The 20,909-nt window shown below is 34.6% G+C and overlaps 1 protein-coding gene and 2 non-coding genes across 3 annotated transcripts in view; 1 reads left to right on the top strand and 2 right to left on the bottom strand.

The window, feature by feature from the left end:
• UBE3A (ubiquitin protein ligase E3A) overlaps positions 1-13,202 on the top strand; it is a 155,087-nt gene extending 141,885 nt beyond the window's left edge. The window contains exon 12 of the mRNA XM_087428807.1: positions 12,728-13,202. Coding sequence (XP_087284933.1) covers positions 12,728-12,752 — 25 coding nt within the window. The 3' untranslated portion in view covers positions 12,753-13,202. The remainder of the gene's footprint in view (positions 1-12,727) is intronic.
• On the bottom strand, positions 12,097-12,163 carry LOC147917611 (small nucleolar RNA SNORD109A). Its single transcript, XR_015551813.1, has one exon. It is a non-coding gene; the product is annotated as a small nucleolar RNA SNORD109A (small nucleolar RNA).
• A 4,891-nt stretch (positions 13,203-18,093) lies between the features above and the next one.
• On the bottom strand, positions 18,094-18,160 carry LOC147917612 (small nucleolar RNA SNORD109A). The gene has a single exon (XR_015551811.1). It is a non-coding gene; the product is annotated as a small nucleolar RNA SNORD109A (small nucleolar RNA).
• Positions 18,161-20,909: the final 2,749 nt, after the last annotated feature.

The following is a 20,909-nucleotide window of genomic DNA, read 5'->3' on the forward strand; positions in this document are numbered from 1 at the left end:
AAAATGGTTGCTTTTCACTTCCCCATGACTGAAGCATGAGGGGATTTTTCTGCATCTTTAGTGTAAGAACCTGTTGGGGCTCCTGGAGGTAAAGCTCACAAAAATGTGGGAGTCCCTTAAGACTGGGCCCTCAGTAGCTTTTAACTTTCCACCTAGTAAACACTCCAACAATTCATCAATTATTATTTAAGTGTTCCTACTAGTTTCTGGTTTCAGCAGTTTCCGCTCCTGGCAAGATGTGATTCTCTGTATTTGCCTCTCTCTCCAGCTTTTGGGTGGTGGTTTGCCTTATGATCTCAATTCTCTGGTTAGTCTAAAAAGAGTTATTGATTTTAGTTTGCTCAGATTTTTTTCTCACAAGGATGGTAGTGATGATTTCCAATCTCTTTATATGTCAGAGCAGAAACTCTAAGTCTGTAGTTTTCTTTTCTTGTGATGTCTTTGGTTTTGGTATCAGGGTAATATGGGCCTCATAGAATTAGTTATGAAGTGTTCCTTCCTCCTCTCTTTTCTTAAAAGAGTATGTGAAGGGTTGGTATTAATTCTGTAAACATTTGGTAGAGTTCAATCTTTTAAACTATAAATGGTCCATTCTCATTTTTCTGTTGTTTCAGTTTTGATAGTGTGTTCCTTTCAAGGAATTTGTCCATATCATATAATTTATATATATATATTTTTGACATTCATTGGTTCACAATATTCCTTTATAATTTTTTTTTATTTCTGCAAGGTGAGTATTGACGTCCCCAGTTCCTTTTTTTATTTTAGTAACTTGAATCTTCTCTCTTTCTTTCTTGCTCAGTCTAGCTACTGATATGTCAATTTTATTGATATTTCCAAAGAAACAACTTTAGTTTCATTAGTTTTGTCTATTGTTTTCCTTTTCACTATTTCTTTACTTCCATGCTAATTTTTATTATATCGTCCTTCCACCTATGTTGGGTTAAATTTTCTCTTCTCTTCCTGTTTATTATGGTGGAAAGTTAGGCTATTGATTTGAGATCTTTCTTCTTTTTAAATATAAGCATTTACTGTTATAAATTTCCCTTTAAGCACTGCCTTAGCCACATCCACAAAATTTTGGTATGTTGTTTCTTCAATTTCACTCATCTCAAGATATTTCTAATTTCTCTTGTGATTTGTTCTTTGACTCTTCGGGTTTTTAGGAGTGCATTATTTGATTTTGACGTCATTGTGAATTTCCCAAATTTCCTTCTGTTATTGACTTCTAATATAATGTCTATGCAGTTGGGGAATATGAGTTGTATGATATCAATTCTTTTTTAAATTTTTTGAGGTGGCTTTTATAGCCTAACATATGATCATCCTGGAGAATGTTCCATGTGCACTTGAGAAGAATGTGTATTCTACTATTGTTGGGTAGTCTATTTGACAGATGTCTGTTAGGTGATGTTAAGTTTTCTGTTTCCTTCTTGATCTTGCTTAGTTGATCTATTCTTTTGTTCAGGCTTTATGGAAGTATAATTGACAAATAAAAATTTTATATATTTAATGTTTACAATGTGATGGTTTGAAATAAGCATATATTGTGAAATTATTACCACAATCAAGTTAATTAAAACATCCATTACCTCATATAGGACCTTTTTTTTTGGTGTGGTGAGAACACTTAAGATCTACTGTCTCAACAAATTTCAAGTGTACAACACAGTAGTAACTTTAGTCACCATGTTGTACATTAGATTCCCAGAACTTATTCATCTTATAACTAGAAATTTGTACCCTTATACCAACATCTGTCCTCCTTCCCCACCCCATATTTGGATAGTTCATTGTTAGTGTATAGAAATGCAATTGATTTTTGTACAGTAATATTGTATCCTTAAACTTTACTGAATTTGTTTATTATTTCTAACAATTTCTTGGTGGAGTCTTTAAGATTTTCTATATAAGACCATGTCATCTGCAAAGAGAAATAATTTAACTTCTCCTTGCTAATTTTGATGACTTTTATTTCTTTTTCTTGCCTAATTACTCTCGGTAGAACTTCCTGTATTATGTTGAATAGAAGTAGTCAAACTGGGCATCTTTGTCTTGTTCATGATCTAAGATGAAAAGTTTTCAACTTTTCACCATCAAGTATTATGTTACCTGTGGACCTGTCACATATGGCCTTTATTATGTTGAGGTACATGCCTTCCAAACCTAATTTTTTGATAGTTTTTATCCTGAATAGATGTTGAATTTTATCAAGTGCTTTTTCTGCATCTATTGAGATAATCATATGATTTTTATCTTTTGTTTTGTTAATGTGTTATACTACACCTATTGTTTTGTGCCTTTTGAATCATCCTTGCATCCCTGGCATAAATCCCACTTGATCATGGTGTATAATTTAATGTGCTGTTGAATTTGGTTTACTAATGTGTTTTTTTTAAAAGAATTTTTGCATCTATTTTCATCAGGGATATTGGTCAGTAATTTTTTTTTTCTTATTGTGTCCTTATCTGGCTTTCACATGAGGGTAATGCTGGCCTCATTAAGGGAGTTTGAAAGTCTTTCTTCCTCTATTTTTCTGGAAGAGTTTGAGAAGGATTGGCATTAATTCTTCTCTAAATGTTTGGTAGAATTCATCCATGAAGCCATCTGGTCCTGGGATTTTCTTTTTTGGGAGGTTTTTGATTACTGATTCAATATCCTTACTCATTATTGATCTGTTCAGATTTTCTATTTCTTCATGATTCAGTCTTCGTAGGTTGTATGTTTCTGGGAATTTATTCATTTTTTCCAAGTTATTCAATTTATTGATGTATAATTGCTCATATTAATCTCCTATGTTATTTAATATTTCTGTGATATCAGTTGTAATATTTCCTTTTTTACTTATGATTTTATATATTTGAGTCCTCTCTTCTTGGTTAATCTAGATAAATATTTGTCAATTTTTTTATCTCTTCAAAAATCAATTACTAATATTGTTAATTTTTTTCTATTGTCTTTCTAATGTCTATTTCAATTATTTCTGCTCTAATCTTTATTATTTTCTTCCTTCTGCTAACGTTGGGCTTAATGTCCTTTTTCTAGTTCCTGAGGCGTAAAGTTAGGTTGTTAATTTGAGATCATTCTTGTTTATTAATGTAAGTGTTTATTGTTATAAATTTTCATCTTAGAACTGCTTTTGTTTCATCCCACAAATTGTGGCTTGTTGAGTTTCCATTTTTGTTTTTCTCAAGATGCTCTTTGATTTCTCTTTTGATTTCTCCTTTGACCCATTGGTTGTTCAGCAGTGTGTTAATTTCCACATATTTGTGAATTTCCTTTGTTATTGATTTCTAATTTGATGCCATTGTGGTTGGAAAAGATACTTGATATGACCTCAATCTTCTTAAATTTGTTAAGATTTCCTTTACTGCCCAACATATGATCTATCCTGGAGAATGTTCCATGTGCACATGAGAAGAATGTATATTCTGGTGCTATTGGATTAAATGTTCTGTATATGTCTGTTAGGTATATTTGGCCTATGGTGTTTTCTGAGTGTCCTGTTTTCTTATTGATTTTCTGTTCAGATGACCTATCTACTGTTGAAAGTGGGATATTGAAGTCCTCTACTATTATTGTATTGCTGTCTATTTCTCCCTTTATTTCTGTTAATATTCGTTTAAATATTTAGGCACTCCAAAGTTGGATGCATATGTATTTACAATTATTATGTCCTCTTGATAAATTAATCCCTTTATCATTATATAGTTGACCTTTGTGTCTGACCAATTGTGACTGAATGTCTGTTTTATCTGATTTAAGTATAGCCACTCCTCCTCTCTTTTGGTTACCACTTGCATGGAAATTCCTTTTCCATCCCTTCACTTCAGACTATGAGTGCCCTTAAAATTTAAGCGAGTCTCTTGTAGGCAGCATATAGTTGGTCTTGCTTTTTTTTTTAAATCAATTCAGCCATTCTGGGTCTTTTGATTGGAGAATTTGAACCATTTAATTTTGAATAATTATTGATAGGTAAGGACTGACTCTTGTCATTTGGTTGTTTTCTGACAGTTTTGTAGTTCCCTTGTTCCTTCCTCCCTCTCTTGCTGTCTTCCTCTGTGATTTGATTTTTGTGGTGGTGCGCTTTTATTTCTTTCCCTTTATTTTTATGTATCTACTAAAGTTTTTTCTTGTGGTTACTATGAGGCTTACATAAAACATCTTATTGCTATAACATTGTATTTTAAGCTAACAAATTACCTTCAATCACATATAAAAACTCTATACTTTTAGTCCCCCCCCACATTTTATGCTATTGATGTCATACTTTGCATATTTTTATATTGTGCATCCATTAAAAAATTACTGTAGCTATAATTATTTTAAATTCTATTGTCTTTTAACTTTTATACTGGAGTTAAAATTGATTTATGCACCAACATTACAGTATTAGAGTATTCTGAATTTGACTATATATTTACATTTACCAGTCAGTTTTATATGTTTTTATGTTGTTTCTTAGTGTCTTCTCATTTCAATTTGAGGAACTCTCTTTTACCTTTTCTTTTAAGGCAAGTCTAGAGGTGATGAACCCTCTCAGCATTCTTTGGTCAGGGACTGTCTTTATCCCTTCTTTATTTATGAAGGAATGTTTTGCTGGGTATAGTACTCTTGGTTGGCAGTTTTTTATTTGAGCACTCTGAATATATCATCCCAGTCTCTCCTAGCCTGCAAGGTTTCTGCTGAGAAATTAGTTGATCACCTTATGAGGGTTCCCTTATATGTAATAAGTCACTTTAGTCTTGCTGCTTTCAAAATTCTCCTTTTGTCTTTGACTTTTAGCAATTTGATTACAATGTATCTGAGGCTAATCTTCTTTGAGTTTATCTTGCTTAGGTTCCTTTCTGTATGTCCATATCTCTCCCAGATTTGGAAATTATTAAGCCATTATTTCTTTAAATAAACTGTCTTACGCTTTTTCTCTCTCTTCTCATTCAGGGACTCTAATGATGCATATATTTGTTAGCTTGATGATGTCCCATAATTCACATAGGCTTCCTTCACTCTTTTTCACTCCTTTTACTTTTTGTTCCTTTTATCAGCTAATTTCAAACGATCTGTATTTGAGTTTGCTGATTCTTTTTTCTGCAGTATTGCTGTTGAAGCTCTCTGTTGAATTTTTCAGCTCTGTCATTGTATTCTTCAACTCCATGATTTATTTGGTTTTTTTTTGTGGTTTGTATTTCTTTATTAAAATTCACGTTTTGGGGGCCGGCCCTGTGGCTTGGTGGTTAAGTGCGCGCGCTGCGATGCTGGTGGCCCGGGTTCGGATCCCGGGTGCGCATCGAGGCACCACTTCTCCGTTCATCCTGGGGCCGAGTCCCACATACAGCAACTAGAAGGATGTGCAGCTACGACACACAACTATCCACTGGGGCTTTGGGGGGAAAAATAAAATAAATAAAATCTTTAAAATTCACGTTTTGGGGCCAGCCCTGTGGCTTAGTGGTTAAGTGCGGACACTCCACTACTGGCAGCCCAGGTTCAGATCCTGGGTGCACACCAACGCACCACTTCTCCGGCCATGCTGAGGCCATGTCCCACATACAGCAACTAGAAGGATGTGCAACTATGACATACAACTATCTACCGGGGCTTTGGGGGGAAAAAAAGGGAGGAGGATTGGCAACAGATGTTAGCTCAGAGCTGGTCTTCCTCAGCAAAAAAAGAGGAGGATTAGCACGGATGTTAGCTCAGGGCTGATCTTCCTCAAACACACACACACACAAAAACAAAAGAATATCTTTAAAAAAAGAAAATCACGTTTTGTTCATGCATTGTTTTCCTGATTGTGGTGAGTTGTCTATTGTGTTCTCTTTTAACTCAGTGAGCTCCTTTAAGTTGATTATTTGGAATTCTTTGTCAGGCAATTCATAGATCTCTATTTCTTTGGGGTCTGTTACTGGAGCTTTATTGGTTACTTGAGATTTATTTGTTTATTTATTTATTGCCTGATTCTTCCTGATGTGTGTAGCCTGCATTGGCATCTGTGCACTTGAAAAAGAAAACACCTCTTCCAGTCTTTCCAGGTTTTTGGCAGGGAAAGACCTTCTCCTGTAGGTTTCCTGAGCTGATGGAATTACCTAGGGAATTTCAGTAAAACTAGGTTAGAGCAAGATCATGAGGCTGTTACTGGGTCTGCAGTGGTATTTGAAGTTGGCGTGCCTGTTACCAGGTGTTCTGGCAGGCATGGATCCTGTCTGGTCCCTGGCGGGATGGGAATGTCTCCAGGACCTTTTTCATTAGGGCTGGCACTTGAAAAGTGTTCAGAGTTGGGTCCACAGGTGGCAGGCCTGCTACCAAGTGTGTGGAGAGGTGTGGCTCCCAACAGGTCCCTGGGAGGGCTCCCGCTATGTCACTGGGTCAGCAGGACCGGCACTGGACCATGGGTGAGAAGGGCTGAATTGAATCCAAGGGCTGCTTCAAGGTCCACATCTGGGACTGAATTTTGCCAGTCTGACTCTGGAGGCATATGTCAGGTGTCCCTTGCCAGGTCCCTGGGCAGGTAGGACTGCTCCCTGACCACAGCTGGTAGGGATGGGAGTCAAGTTACAGGACCATTTCAGAATTTGCAGTCAGACTAAGGTCTGTGGGCTTACCTCTGAGGTCATGGATGGGCATGTCTCCTGCTGTCTCTGGGTGGGCAGGATTGCTTGTAGACACGGCAGGGAGGGGATGGAGCTGAGTTACAGGGCTGTTTCAGGATTTGCTGTTGGACTGAGGTTAGCTGGCCTGCCTCCTGGGACACTAACTGGCATGTCTTCTGGTGGGTCCCTAGGCTGACTGGACTGCTTGCAGAATGTGATGAGGAGGAGCTGGATCTGAGTCACAGTGCCATTTCAGGATCTGCTGTCTGATTGAAGTTGGCTGGTCTGCCTCCAGGGACACTGACAAGTGTGACTTCCAATGAGTCTCTGGGCTGGTAGACTGCTCATGGATAGTGGCTAGGAGGGGCTGGAGTTGAGTTACAGGGTTGTTTCAGGTCTCCAGGTGTGCAGATGGGTGTATTTCCAGCTGGTTCCCTTGGCTGGCAGGACTGCTCACAGAATGCATCTAGGAGAGACTGGAGCCCAATTATGGAGCCATTCCACTATCACTGGGGACATGCATGGGTGTGTCTCCTGCCAGATCCCTGGGCTGGCAGTACTGCTTGAAGACCAGGGCTGAGAGCAGCTAGAACTGGGTCATGGGCCTCTTCAGAATCCACAATCAGAACCAAAGTCTGTGGGCCTATTACCTAAGGCACACGCAAGTGTGATTCCTCCCAAGGCATATGGTGCTGGTGGCAGGACCAAGGCCACATGGGGCTGTAGCTGAGTCCACAGGGGAATAGAGCTCTTTCAAGTTTTGTAGCTGGGACCATAGTTGGCAAGTTAGCCCCTGGGAATAGCCTGCCTTCTCAAGACAGCCCTCCTTGGTCTTGAACCCCACTGGCATTTCATAATCTCCAGTCTGGATCTCAAAGCTCCCACAAAAGCCACTTTTTTCTGTGAATGGCTGCCAAATTGTTGATCCAGAGGGAGGATACAAGTTGTCTTGCTGAAATCACTCTGGTGTTCTATCCATTATTGAAAATTGGATTTTGAAATCTCCAACTCTAATAGTTGAATCATCTATTTGTCCTTTCAATTCTAGCAGTTTTTGCTTTGTGTATTTTGAGCTTTGTTGCTCAGTGTATATATTAATAATTGTTATGTGTTTCTTATCAATTGATCATTTTATCATTTAAAAATGTTCTTTGTCTTTAGCAACAATTTTTGTTAAAGTCTGTTTTGTCTGAGCTACTCCAGCTTTATTTTAATTGTAGTTTTCATGGAATATCTTTTTTCACACTTTTACTTTCAACCTATTTGTGTCTTGACTCTAAGGTATACCTCTTGTACACAGTGTATGGTTGACCTTTTTTTTCGCCTCCTTAATTTGGACAATCTCTGCCTTTTGATTGAAGTGTTTATTCCTTTTACATTTAATGTAATTACTTATAGGGTAGGATTTATGGCAGCCAATTTGCTATTTATTTTCTATATGTCGTATGTATTTTTTCCTGTATTTATCCATTATCTTTTTTTTGTTTAATAGATATTTTCTGGTGTACCATTTAAATACTATTGTTTATATACAGGTGTACAAGATATATATATATTTTAGCAGTTGCCCTGAGAATTCCAATTAACATCATAATTTTAAATAATCTAGATTGGATCAATAACAACCTAATTTCAATAGTATACAAAAACTTTGCTCCAATATAGCTCCATTCCCTCCCCTCAATTTGTATTATTATTGTCATACAAATTACAACTTTTTACATTAAAGACCATCAACACAAATTTATAATTCAAATTGTTTTTTAAATCAAACAGGAGAAAAAATGTTATAGACAAAACACATTTATATTTTGTTTTTATATTTATCTATTTAGTTACCTTAACTAGTGCTCTTTATTTCTTCATGTGGATTTGGGTTACTATCTAGTGTCTTTCTATTTCAGACTGAAGGAGTCCCTTTAGCAGTTTTTGTAGAACAGGTCTTATAGCAAAGAATTATCTTAGTTTTTATTTGGGAATATTTTAATTTCTCATCTTTTCAATGATGATTTTGGTGGATATAGAATTCTTGGTTGAGTTTTTTCTGTCATCACTTTCAGTATGTCATCCTATCGCCTTCTGATCTGCATGGCTTATGATGAGAAGTCAGTTTTTAAACTTACTGAGGATCACAGATATATGCTGAGTCATTTTTCTCTTCAAGATTTTCTCTTTGGTTTTTCTGTCAACATTTTGACTATGATGTGTATAGATATGGATCGCTTTGAGTTTATCTTATTTGGAGTTTGTTAATATTCTTGGATGTGTAGATTAATGTTTTTCATCAAATTTGGAAGGTTTTTCAAATATTTCTTTCTCCTTTCTTTCTTCTCCTTCTAGGACTCCAATTTATGAGTACATCAGTGTGCTTGATGATGTCCACAGTTCTCTATACCTCAGTTCATTTTTCTTCATTATTTTTCCTTCTGTTCCTTCTGTTGGATAATCTCAATTGACCTATCTTCAGGTTTATTGTTTATTTCTTCTGCCTGCTCAAATCTGCTGTTGGAAGTCCTTTTATGTAATTTCAATGTTAGTTATTTTATTTTTTAGGTACAGAAATTTTATGTGGTCATTTCTTATAATTTCTATCTCTTTATTGATATTTTGCATTTGGTAAGACATCATTATCACACTTCCCTTTAATTCTTTAGACATGCTTTACTTTAGTTCTTTGAATAGATTTTTAATAGCTAATTTAATGTCTGTGTCTATTAAGTTCAACATTAGGCCTTCCTCAGGGATACTTTCTATTGTATTCTCCTTTCCTGTGTATGTGCCATACTTTCTTGTTTTTTTTGCATGTCTTCTCATTTTGTTGTTGTTGTTGAAAACTGGACATTTTATATATAATGTGGCAATTCTAGAAATCAGATTCTCCCATTCCTAAAATTATTGTTGCTGGTGTTTGTTGGCATTGCTGTTTGTTTTAAAAATGATTTTCCTAAACTAATTATGTAAAGTCTATATTCCAAGTAGTTGTGGACACTGAACTCTCTGCTCAGTTATCTTAGTGGTCAGCTAATGCTTAAGCCAAGATTTCCTTCAATGACTCCAATCAATATGTCTCTCACGCTTTGCTAAGAGGCTTTGTATGTGTGTGTGTTGGGATTCACATTTAGTACTCACCTAGTTTACAACTCTTCCTTAGCTTTAACCTCCTGCTTGCACAGATCTTCAAGGAAAGTCAGAGGTAACCAATTAGGACCTTATCAGGTGTTTCCTGTGCAGGCATACAGCTCTGCATATGTATATAGCCTTCTAGAACATGTTGGAGCTTTTCAAAGCATCTTTTGGACATCTACTTTCCAAGATTTTCATTTTTAGTTTTTTGGTCAGCTTCTTGTTGACCCCATTGCTATCATCACTTCAGGGTCATGTCATACTCAACAATTTCCATGAATTCTTTTCCACAAATTCCTTGGGATTGGGCTTACCTCACTAAGTGAGCTCTTAGTCCAAAAAAATACAAATCCTATGAATGGGTCTTTTCCAGGGAGTTTCCAGAGAGGTCAACTGGTGATAATTCTCTGGAGGGGTTTTTTTGAGGATCGCCAAGGCTGTTCTTCCTCCCCCAGTGGCTGCTAGCCTACTACTTTCAAGGCTGCCAAAGTGCTGAGGAGAAAAGTACTGTAAGTGGGCATTTTAAAATGCCACGAACCCTGCTGTTCTTACTGAGAAGCAAGCATTTTTCTTGAATAGATGTTCTTTGGAATTTTGTATATCATTGGTTAATTTCCAAAGTTCTGAAAAATTAATTTTGACCATTTCTCTCAGGGTTCTTGTTAATTTTATGGAAGAGCAGATTTTTGGAGGTTCTTACTCTGACTTTCCAGAAGATTGCTCTTCCTATATTGATTGATCTTTAAATGTTAAACCAACATTGCAGTCATTGTATTAAGCCCACTTGGCTATGAAGTATTTGTATATATTATTGGAATTAATTAATTAAAATTTTGATTAGAATTTTTTAAATTTATGCTTTTATTGTTGTATGGTTTTCTTCTTAAAAATATTTTGTCTATTTTTCCTTCACAGGGTAATGCTGTCCATAGAGAATTAGTTGGAAAGTATTCCCTTCTTTCAAATTTTCTAGACTATTGTGTAGACCTGGTATTATTTTTCATTTCATGTGAAGCTATATAGACCTGGAGTTTTCTTTGTGGGAAGGATTTTAACTACAAAGTTAATTTATTTTACTGAAACATGGTTGTTCAGATTATCTAATTCTTCTTGATTGAATTTTGGTAGTTTGTGTTCTTCAAGCATTTTTTTCCATTTCATTTAAGCTGTTAAATTTATTGGAATATTTTTTTCATAAAGTCCCCTTATTATCATTTTAATATCCATAGAATCTCTAATGATGCCCTTTCCTCACATTTCCAGATATTGGTTATTTGTGTCTTTGCTGTTTTTTTTCCTTAATCAGTCTGGCTAGAATTTTATCAATATTATTATTCTCAATTGATCAGTTTTCAATTTCATTCATTTTTCCTTACATATATATTTTTGCTTTCTATTTTATTGATTTTGCTCTTATCTTTGTTGTTGCCTTTCTTTTTCTTACTCTGGGTTTAATTTGCTCTTTTTAAAGTTTTTTAAGGTGGAAAATGAAGTCATTCATTTGAGATCTTTCTTGTTTTATACTATTGTCATTTTAGTGCTATAAATTTCCCCCTAAATACAGCTTTAGCAGCATCCAATAAATTTTGATATGCTATGTTTTTATCTTTATTTAGTTCAAAATACTAATTTTCTTTTTATATCTTCTTTGACCAACGAATAGGTTAGAAGTGATAATTTCAATTTTCAAATATTTGGAGGATTTTCAAGAGATATTCCTCTTATTGATTTCTAATTCTATCCCACCGTGGAATTAAATTAATATTAACCATATTAAATGGTTCATTTAAACCATTTAAATTTATCAAGATACAATTTATGGCTGTTTCATCATATGAAGAATTCCAAAGGCCCAAGGGGCTGCTTATTTCTATTCTCTGATGTGCTATTACTAGTTACAGCTATTCTATCTGCAAAAAAGAAAAAAACAAAAAACAAAAAAACATTGACAGAAAGAAAGTAAATATCAACTGAGAAAAAACATAAATAATAATCATAATGAAAAACACAATTTGGTCCCATTGTTGTATAACATGTGTGTCCTATATTCCCTTATAATTTGCCAATATTACTGACACTAATAATCCACGCTATAGTCATTTGGCCACTTTTTAATTTATTTCTATATGTGTTTCTATATTCAAGCTTTCACTCAAATACTTCTCAACAGTTAACAACAAATAGTTCAAGATAAATGAAACACCAAATCTGCCTTTAATGTGAAACTATAAGTGTGAAGTCTGCCTAATGAAGCTATTATGAGAGTGCAATTTGACGAGAGAAGGGAAGGGCATGTGCATAGAGGCACTGTGAAATAACTGAGGAGGTAACTACATTAAACCAATTTTGAAAGTCTTCTCTTTTTATGACAGGGCATTCAGCTGGACATCTGACTGCTATCTGGAAATAATCTTTAGGAATCCTCAGACAATTAGGCTCACCATTGATCTTGATAAGGCAGTTCTTGACAAATTAGTGTTTCTAAACTAGAGTTGCTTTCCTACAAAGTTGTTATTTGTATTAAGAAGACAAGGAACACTTCAGCTTTAGTTTATTGAAGTTGGTAATACGGCAACCTCATAAGCTTCTGCAGAACTACTTCTCTCTATGGGGATGGCACAGTTTGGGATATGGCAATGTTGACACACACAAAAATTAGTACAGAATAAATAATGTGATAGGAATTGATTTTCAAGATTTACCACTTAGATTATTGGAGCAAAAAGTGATCAACAACAAAGCAACACCTCATATAAACCCTCTTTCACTAAAACCACTATGGATAACTGTATGAATGTTCATCAGAAAATTAAAAATAGAACTACCATATGATCCAGCATTCCACTTCTGGGTATTTATCTGATGAAAACAAAAACAATAATTTGTAATCTTTTTTTTTTTTGCTGGGGAAGATTCACCCTGAGCTAACACCTGTTGCCAATCTTCCTCTTTTTGCTTGAGGGAGTTCATCCTGAGCTAACATCTGTGCCAATCTCCCTCTATTTTGTTTGCAGGTCTTTGCCACAGGATGGCCACTGATGAGTGGTGTAGGTCCATTCCTAGGAACTGAACCTGGGCCGCTGAAGTGGAGCACACTGAACTCAACCAGTAGGCCATGGGGCCAGCCCTCAAAAACAATAATTTGAAAAGATATATGTACCACTATGTTCACTGCAGTATTATTTACAACAGACAAGATATGTAAGAAACCTAAGTATCCATTGATAGATGAATAGATAAAGAAGATGTTGTATATATAAACAATGGAATATTACTCAGCCACAAAAAAGAATGAAATCTTGTCATTTGTGACAACATGGATGGACCTAGAGAGTATTATACTAAGTGAAATAAGCCAGACAGAGAAAGACACATACTATATGATTTCACTTGTATTTAGAATCTAAAAAACAGAACAAATGAACCAAAAAACCAAAACAGAAATAGACTCATAGATACAAAGAACAAACTGTTGGTTGTCAGAGGGGAGGGGGGTAGAGGGACAGGCGAAATAGGTGAAGAGGATTAGGAGGTACAAACTTCCAGTTATCAAATAAATGGGTCATTGGGATGTGGTGTGTGGCATGGGGAATATAGTCAATAATATTGTAATAACTTAGTGTTGTGACAGATGGTGGCTGGATTTATCATGGTGATCATTTCATACTGTATAAAAATATTCAGTAACTATTTTGTACACTTGAAACTAATATAGTATTGTATGTTAAAATTCAATAAACAATTAATTAATTAAAGAAACCTGCTCTCAGCAACTTTGTTTCTCCTCAGTACCTTAAGCAATATTTCTTCACTTTGGAGCAATAATATTACTGTCAAGAGCCCATCTGCTGATTGTATCACTAGATCTAACTTTATATTTTTATTCAATCTGCACTTACAGTTCACTTCTTTCTTTAATATTTTGTCTCCATTAATATTAAAGAACTTTTAATTTTTCTATTTAGGGACAACAACCTATATTTCTATTCCATAAAAAAGTTAGCTAATCTCTCTAGATAAAGGAGTCATATCAGTGCTTTCCTGCCATATGTGTTTTTCCAATTTTCTCTTAGGTCTGCTTAGCCAAACCAAGAGCATTATTACCTACACATCAGTCTCTATTCCATCATGCCTACTTTGCCACAGTCTTTCAATCTGATTATCATTTTTTTGTAAGTAAGAAAGTAAGTATATAATGAGTTTACTACATACTGGTCTGGAGAAATGACCTTTGATTTATCTTCACACAGACAGTATACTTAGAAAATATTGATGTAAGATAATTGTGAAACATTGTGTGCAAAGAGACTTTAACCTGCTATGCTTACTGGGAATGCTTGACCTGTGGGCTCACCTCAGAGTTATGTAAGCCATGATTGATGTGGAAATCTGAGTCAACATGACCCTAACCGTATGTATACAAAGCACACTGGCAACCAGATATTCTTGCTTGTCTGTGTCCAGTTCACAAACACACTTACACACACAAACATGCATCTCAGCTTTCATCTGAATAAGCTATAAAATGTTCATAGGGTGGTTGGTACAAAACAAAAGTGTGTTTATCAGTAGGTATTAGACCTTTCAATGAGATAATAATAATGTCCATGCTGTATATCCCATTCTGCACACTTTCATAAAGCTAAGTAAACATTATGCCAGATTAAAATTCTTTGTTTCCTGTGTGATTAATTTACTACTTCAACCTAGGACCATAACTTGCAGCTTTATATTTATTTTCTTATTTGCATGCATAGCCAGCACTAAGGTCAAAGAAATAAAAAGAAAAACCCATATACCAAATATAAATCTGCTTAAATTATCTGGAAAGAGATACACACAATACCACAATCTTAAAAATTCCTACTATGGAAGCTATGCTGATTAATTTCTTCATATTAATACTTTTTTATCAGTGTAATCAATTTTGCCCTCTCATTGTCATCCTTGCATTAATTATCAGAATATAACTTATTATTATTAATAAAAATTTAAACCTGTATGATTTATCCAGACAATGTCTTTTTCAGAACATCTGAACCTTAGTACACAAATTTTGCTTTACAATTAATAATAGTATTAAAGAGATAGGAAATGAAAAGCTATCCTGGTATGGCTGTCAATGTTAAATGTTACTGTAAATTTTTTTTGTGTGTGTGAGGAAGATCAGCCCTGTGCTAACATCTGCCAATCCTCCTCTTTTTTTGCTGAGGAAGACTGGCCCTGGGCTAACATCTGTGCCCATCTTCCTCCACTTTTTATGGGACGCCGCCACAGCATGGCTTGCCAAGCAGTGCATCGGTGTGTGCCCGGGATCCGAACTGGCGAACCCCGGGCCGCCGCAGCGGAGCACACGCACTTAACCACTTGTGCCACCAGGCCGGCCCCGTTACTGTACTTTTTGACTTACTGAAAATATCTGAGAATACTCTTGACCTATCCTGAAGACATCAATCAGTAGGCCCCAAGTAACACATGATCTACTAGACACTATTCCTAGGAAATGTATTATATAATATTTGGACTAGTTTCATGGGATGTTTTTAACATTCTATTGAAATACAATATATATGTAGAAAAGTGCATCCACTAAAATTGTACAGCTCAATAAATTTGCACCATCCAAACACAGCAACTAATCAACACACAGATCAAGATACAAATACTACAAGCATTCCAGAAACCAGCCAGATGTTTTATTTCCATGACTATCTCCCACATAACTTTCCATGACTAACTCATTTTCAGAGCATAGATTAGTAAATGTACAACAGGTATGGATGAAGCAATTTCAAAATGAAACTGGCATGTATAAAACACTGCATCCACAGTGATAAATGCTAATGTAATGATAACTGCAAATGGGATATTTACTAAATTCTACCATACCCTGGGCCATTATAGACAAACAAAATTATTTGAAAGAAATGAAATCAATTCAAACTATGTTTTCTCATCATATGGTATTAAGTTAGAAATCAGTAATAAAAATCAATAGAAAAATCCCAACTGCTTGCAAATTAAGCAATACCCTTCTAAATAATCCATAATTCAAAAATAAATTAACATTAGAAATTAGAAAATATGTTTATATTAGTAATTGCAAAATGCCATACTTGTGCTCATGCAGCTGAAAAGTGCTTGCAGGGAAATTTAGAATGAAAATCAATATGTTATAATTGAAGAAAGCTGAAAATGAATAAATTATATTTCATAAGAAGCTAGGTAAAGAAAAACAAATCAAACTCCAAAGAATATAAGGAAAAATTAATGAGATTAAGAGCAGAAATCAGCAAAATAGAAAGCAGATATACAATAGGAAAAACACAAAAATTAGTAATTTGAAAAAAATTAATATGATTGAAACCCCCCTAACAAGATTAATCAAAAATGAGAGCTAACACAAAATGTTAATATCTAAAAGATACGCAAAATAAGAAGAGCATATTATTAACAAACTTACAACAATGAATTTGATATTTCAAATAAAACGTTCATTTGATTAGCAATAATCTTGAGCAAATGATGCAGCCACAAAGAAAACGAAATGATATAATTCCATTTTTATAAACTTAAAAAAATCAAGTAAAATATCAGACATATTTTCAGAAGGAGTAGCATTTGGGGAGAAGAGGCTAAAGCTGGTCATGAGAGGGTTTTATTATGCTAGTCATATTCTGCGTCTATGTCTGAGTCTTGTACTATTATAAAGTAATAATATGGCAGTTTACTGAATATATGTTATGCATCAATGTGCTGTTATACTCTCTGGATTGAGATAATAGCCCTGACTCCATGTATCTGTGAATCTACTAATGGTAACAAATATACAAATAGGGGTTTGTGAGAATATGCTTTTTAAGCGAAAACTTGCCCCATTGTTCCTGCTATCCATTTACCTGATCAAAAGTTTGTTAATAATTGAGGTTCTAGAGTTCATTTTAATATCTGCCTGAGCTAATTTCCTCTTTGATCTATGATTATTTTTTAGTTGTCAGTCAGCTCTTTATAGCTATCTTTTATGGTTCTAGAGAATAAATATAAATAAGTAAATGATATGTAATAAATGAATACAAAAATAAGTACTATTTGATAAGATTTGTGACAGAATTTTGTCAAGAAAAACTTTGCCCATCCTTGGGACATTAATCATTAGGTCCCAGGTAACACAAAACCTTCAACATAGCTTGCCAGGAAACATATGGACTACCCTTAGTGAAGCACATTTCAGGTTTTAGTACGATATAATGATGCCATAGATGATATTTCCATATGTCTCCATTTGATACCTCTAACATAAAATCCTTTTTTATCCCAACACAATATTGAAAATTGAAATATTTTGTGTTTCAAAAGAAACATTGCAAATTTTATGATATAAAAACTTCATGGTCTTAGAGAGATCTAATGAAACTTCACATACAACTTCCCATGTTGCAAAAATGAGAAACAACTAATTTGCGTTGATCCTCAAAACTTAAAATAAAAGTAGAAATGTAATACAGTGTGATGACAAAGACCTTAGGAATCATAGAATCTCTATTCTGAAATCCCAATAATTAAACAGATGAAGAAAATCTGATAATATTTTGGCACATTTGGCTTTCACTACAACAATTTTTTGATCCAATATAAGATTGCCAAAAAATTCTCTAAAATTCTACATTTTTCCATCAAAGCAGAAAAGAGTTAAAATGAAAGAAGAAATTGTAAGGATTCAATAATGTAGACAACCTTGGTGAGGGTCTCAATGAGGGAAAGGACACATCATTAAAATATTCTCAAATAAGCCTCTGAAAATATGAACACAGAGACCTCAGGACCTGGCACAGAGCACATGACGTATGAATTTCAAAGGATTTTGGTATAGCTACTCACCCCTATTCTCTGAAGTGGAAGACCTGATTCCTGCCCTTCTATCTCAGCAAAACATGACAAAAAGAAAAGCAAAGACAGAGTTTCAGAAAATATTCAATAGTAAAAATAACAAAGAACTAAAATTGGTTTCATTGTCTTTAATTAATATAGGCATGCAGTATTCCCTTCTTTTACTCCAACATGAATGAGACTTTCATACCCATCACAGTTGCTTGTCCCCTTCCTAACTCATTTTCATTTCCTCATTCATTATTCTAGAGCATATTTCTTATATACAAGCATGTATCTACAACTCTTTCTTCAAAGTGAGCAAAATGAAGCAAGTCTTGGAGAACTGATCACATCTAAAGGTGTGTATTGCCTTATAAGTTAGGACACTAATGCCCTGTTCTTAGAGAAAGAAAAAGCATGCTAACAGTGGTATTGTATTGTCACTGAGGGGGTCACCAAATAGAGCCAGGCTCTGAGAGTCTTATTTGTCCTATTATAGGGCTACTCATCTGGACCTCAGATTGACATCTGGAATGAGTCCCTCAGCATCCTCAGACAATTGTGCTCATCATTGATCCAGATAAGCCCCCTCCCAACAAATAAGCATTTCCATAGCCAGGCTTATTTTGTGCAGGCTTATCTACTACATTATAAATAAAGAACAGTAAATGTACAGAAGATATTTTATTTAGTACCTGAATAATGGAATTCATATATTTAGCATGAAAAAAACGTGACCCTGGATTGTTGTAATGAAATTAGATAAAATCTATTGGGAAAATTAAAAAAATCTTTTAATCAACTAAAATTTTAAAGAGTATATGAAGTAGCAAAAATAATATATAGTATGATTACAGTACAAATATAAGTAGAAACATCTATGTTCTGAATGTTCCAATAAAGATAAAAAATCAATATTTAGCACACTTAGATTTCATTACAAGTTTATTTTCCTCTAATACAAAATGGTAAAAAAAGGAAATATGGCAATAATTTCCCAAAATTATATGGTTACTTGAAAAAGAGACTTTAAAAAGGAAAGAAACAATAAGGAGGATTTCTTGAACCATATAGGGACACTTACAGGGTAAAATATCTATCATAAAAATATTCTCCTTGAGCATCTGAAAGAATAAACATATAGACTTTGAAGTATTGACATCGCTGGTTATAAAATACATAATTTCCAAAACCCCAGGGTAGCTGCTCACCTTTCTTTCCTGAAAGTAACTTGTTCATTTGAAAGAACAATAACTTGTTCTAGCTTTTGACCTGCAACAAAACATCACAAAAAGTAAATCAGAACACCCAATGCATTAAATTAATTAAAAATAAAGCATAACATTGGTTCCATTTTAACTAATCATACAAGTAGCCCTTGCCACAAACATCACAGTTGCTTGGTCATTTCTTACCTTCGTCATTTCATTTATTCACTTGTCTCTTCTCTGAATTCTTTACTTTGCAAATAGCCAATAATCCTCTCTACTGAGCTATGGAAATAAGTGACACAGTAGTTTTCTCTTGAATGGAAAATTCTAAAGTTATATTCCATCCAATAAAGACTATGAAAATACCTTGTGATGTGAAAAATACCCTGTGATGTGAAAAATGCAAGGTACGTGCTACGGGTATTATGAGATTATTGAGGAGGTCATCAATTAAGCCAGTTCCCGAAGTGTTATTTGTCTTATTAGAAGGCCATTTAGCTGGACCGCAGCAACCTTAGATACTTGTGCTTATCCTTGATTCACACAGGACCACTACCAACCAATAAACATTCTTCGTACCATATTAATGCTCTTAACAACTTACTACTTGCATTCAGCTTACAGTGGAAACCAGCACAGGTGGACATTTGACTTGACTTTAGGGAATCTGGTTATAATGGCAACTCCAGAAGCTTCCCAGGATCCTTCCGTCTAGAGTGATACATGAAATGATATTGCAGTGGGGTAGTTTTCAATGCTGATATATTTACTTGATATCATAGAAACAAAGAATCGGGAGCTAACTGTGAACATGGGTTATATCACTTAAAAGTTTATTTAAAGTTTGTTAGGATCTATCTGAAAACAGTGTACAGTATGATACTCCTTTCATCTGATTGGTCTCGAGTCCTTAGCCAGAGAAGATATATGTTCATACTGAAACCGTAGGATCATTACCCTACACCATTCTCCATTTCATCTGACTGAGAGCAACTTTATTTCAACACATAACACATACAAACCAATTCTATAACATGAATTCTTGCCTTCATTAACTTTCAAATAGTCCCACACATCTGTATTTTTTATGAAATCTATTTCTCATTACTATTTTACAAAATACATATCCTTTAAGAAGCCATGTAAAATCTCTTTAAAAAGAATGCTTTTGTCATTTTCCTCATCTGGCTGTCTTCCTAACGTCTGAGTTCTGTTTAATGCACTATTACTTGAAAGAACAACAAATGTTAACAGCAAATAATTGAAAATAAGAAATAGATATAATAAATATGTCTGATTAATATGTGTAATATTAATCACTACATCCTTCAAATGAATTAATTATCAATAATTATTATTGGTTAGATAAAGACTCAAAATACATTAAGAAAGTTGTTAGATTTCAAATCAAAATTTCTCAAGATACCAAGATACCTGAAGAGTCAAGATAATATTTATGATATGTAGATATAACATACACACAGAGAGGTAGACAGAAGTGCTTATAAGGATAGGGAGATGGTATAATATAAAAGCTACTCTTCAGTTCCAGATCAACTTGACTTATGGTGAAATTTGAATAATTCCTTCTCCCTAGCCACCAGATACTGTCTGAAAACAAAACGAAACTAAACAAAAGCACAGTCCAATAAGTGTCCCACTCAAAATGTCTGATGTACAAAAATAAGAATGAGATAAGATTAAGCAAGAAAATGTAACCCATATTCCTTAAAACTGGCAGGCACATAACATATTTTAGATGGAGTAGAGAAAAACTTAGAAATCTATTCTAAAGAATGCATATGAAATAATGACGGGAATGTGTTAATAGATGGTACATCTCATAAGAAAAATGGAAAATATAAAAATGAACCAAATGGAAATTTTAGATATTAAAATTACAATATCTTTAATCCAAATGACATTGGATAGAGGAAAATGATAGAGTAGGAGATCCCTAGCTCACGTCCCCCCAGACAATGATCTGGCAGCCATCTACAGATAAAAGTGCCTTTGTGGGAACTTTTGGGATCCAGTTGGAGATTGTGAAACCCCAGTGAAGCCCAAGACTGAGGAAAGCCACTTTGAGAAGGCTGACCTGTGCCCTGATGGTAGG

The sequence above is a fragment of the Ceratotherium simum genome, chromosome 3, assembly GCF_057802395.1.
Source record: "Ceratotherium simum simum isolate JZ-2026a chromosome 3, ASM5780239v1, whole genome shotgun sequence".
Classification (NCBI taxonomy): domain Eukaryota; kingdom Metazoa; phylum Chordata; class Mammalia; order Perissodactyla; family Rhinocerotidae; genus Ceratotherium; species Ceratotherium simum.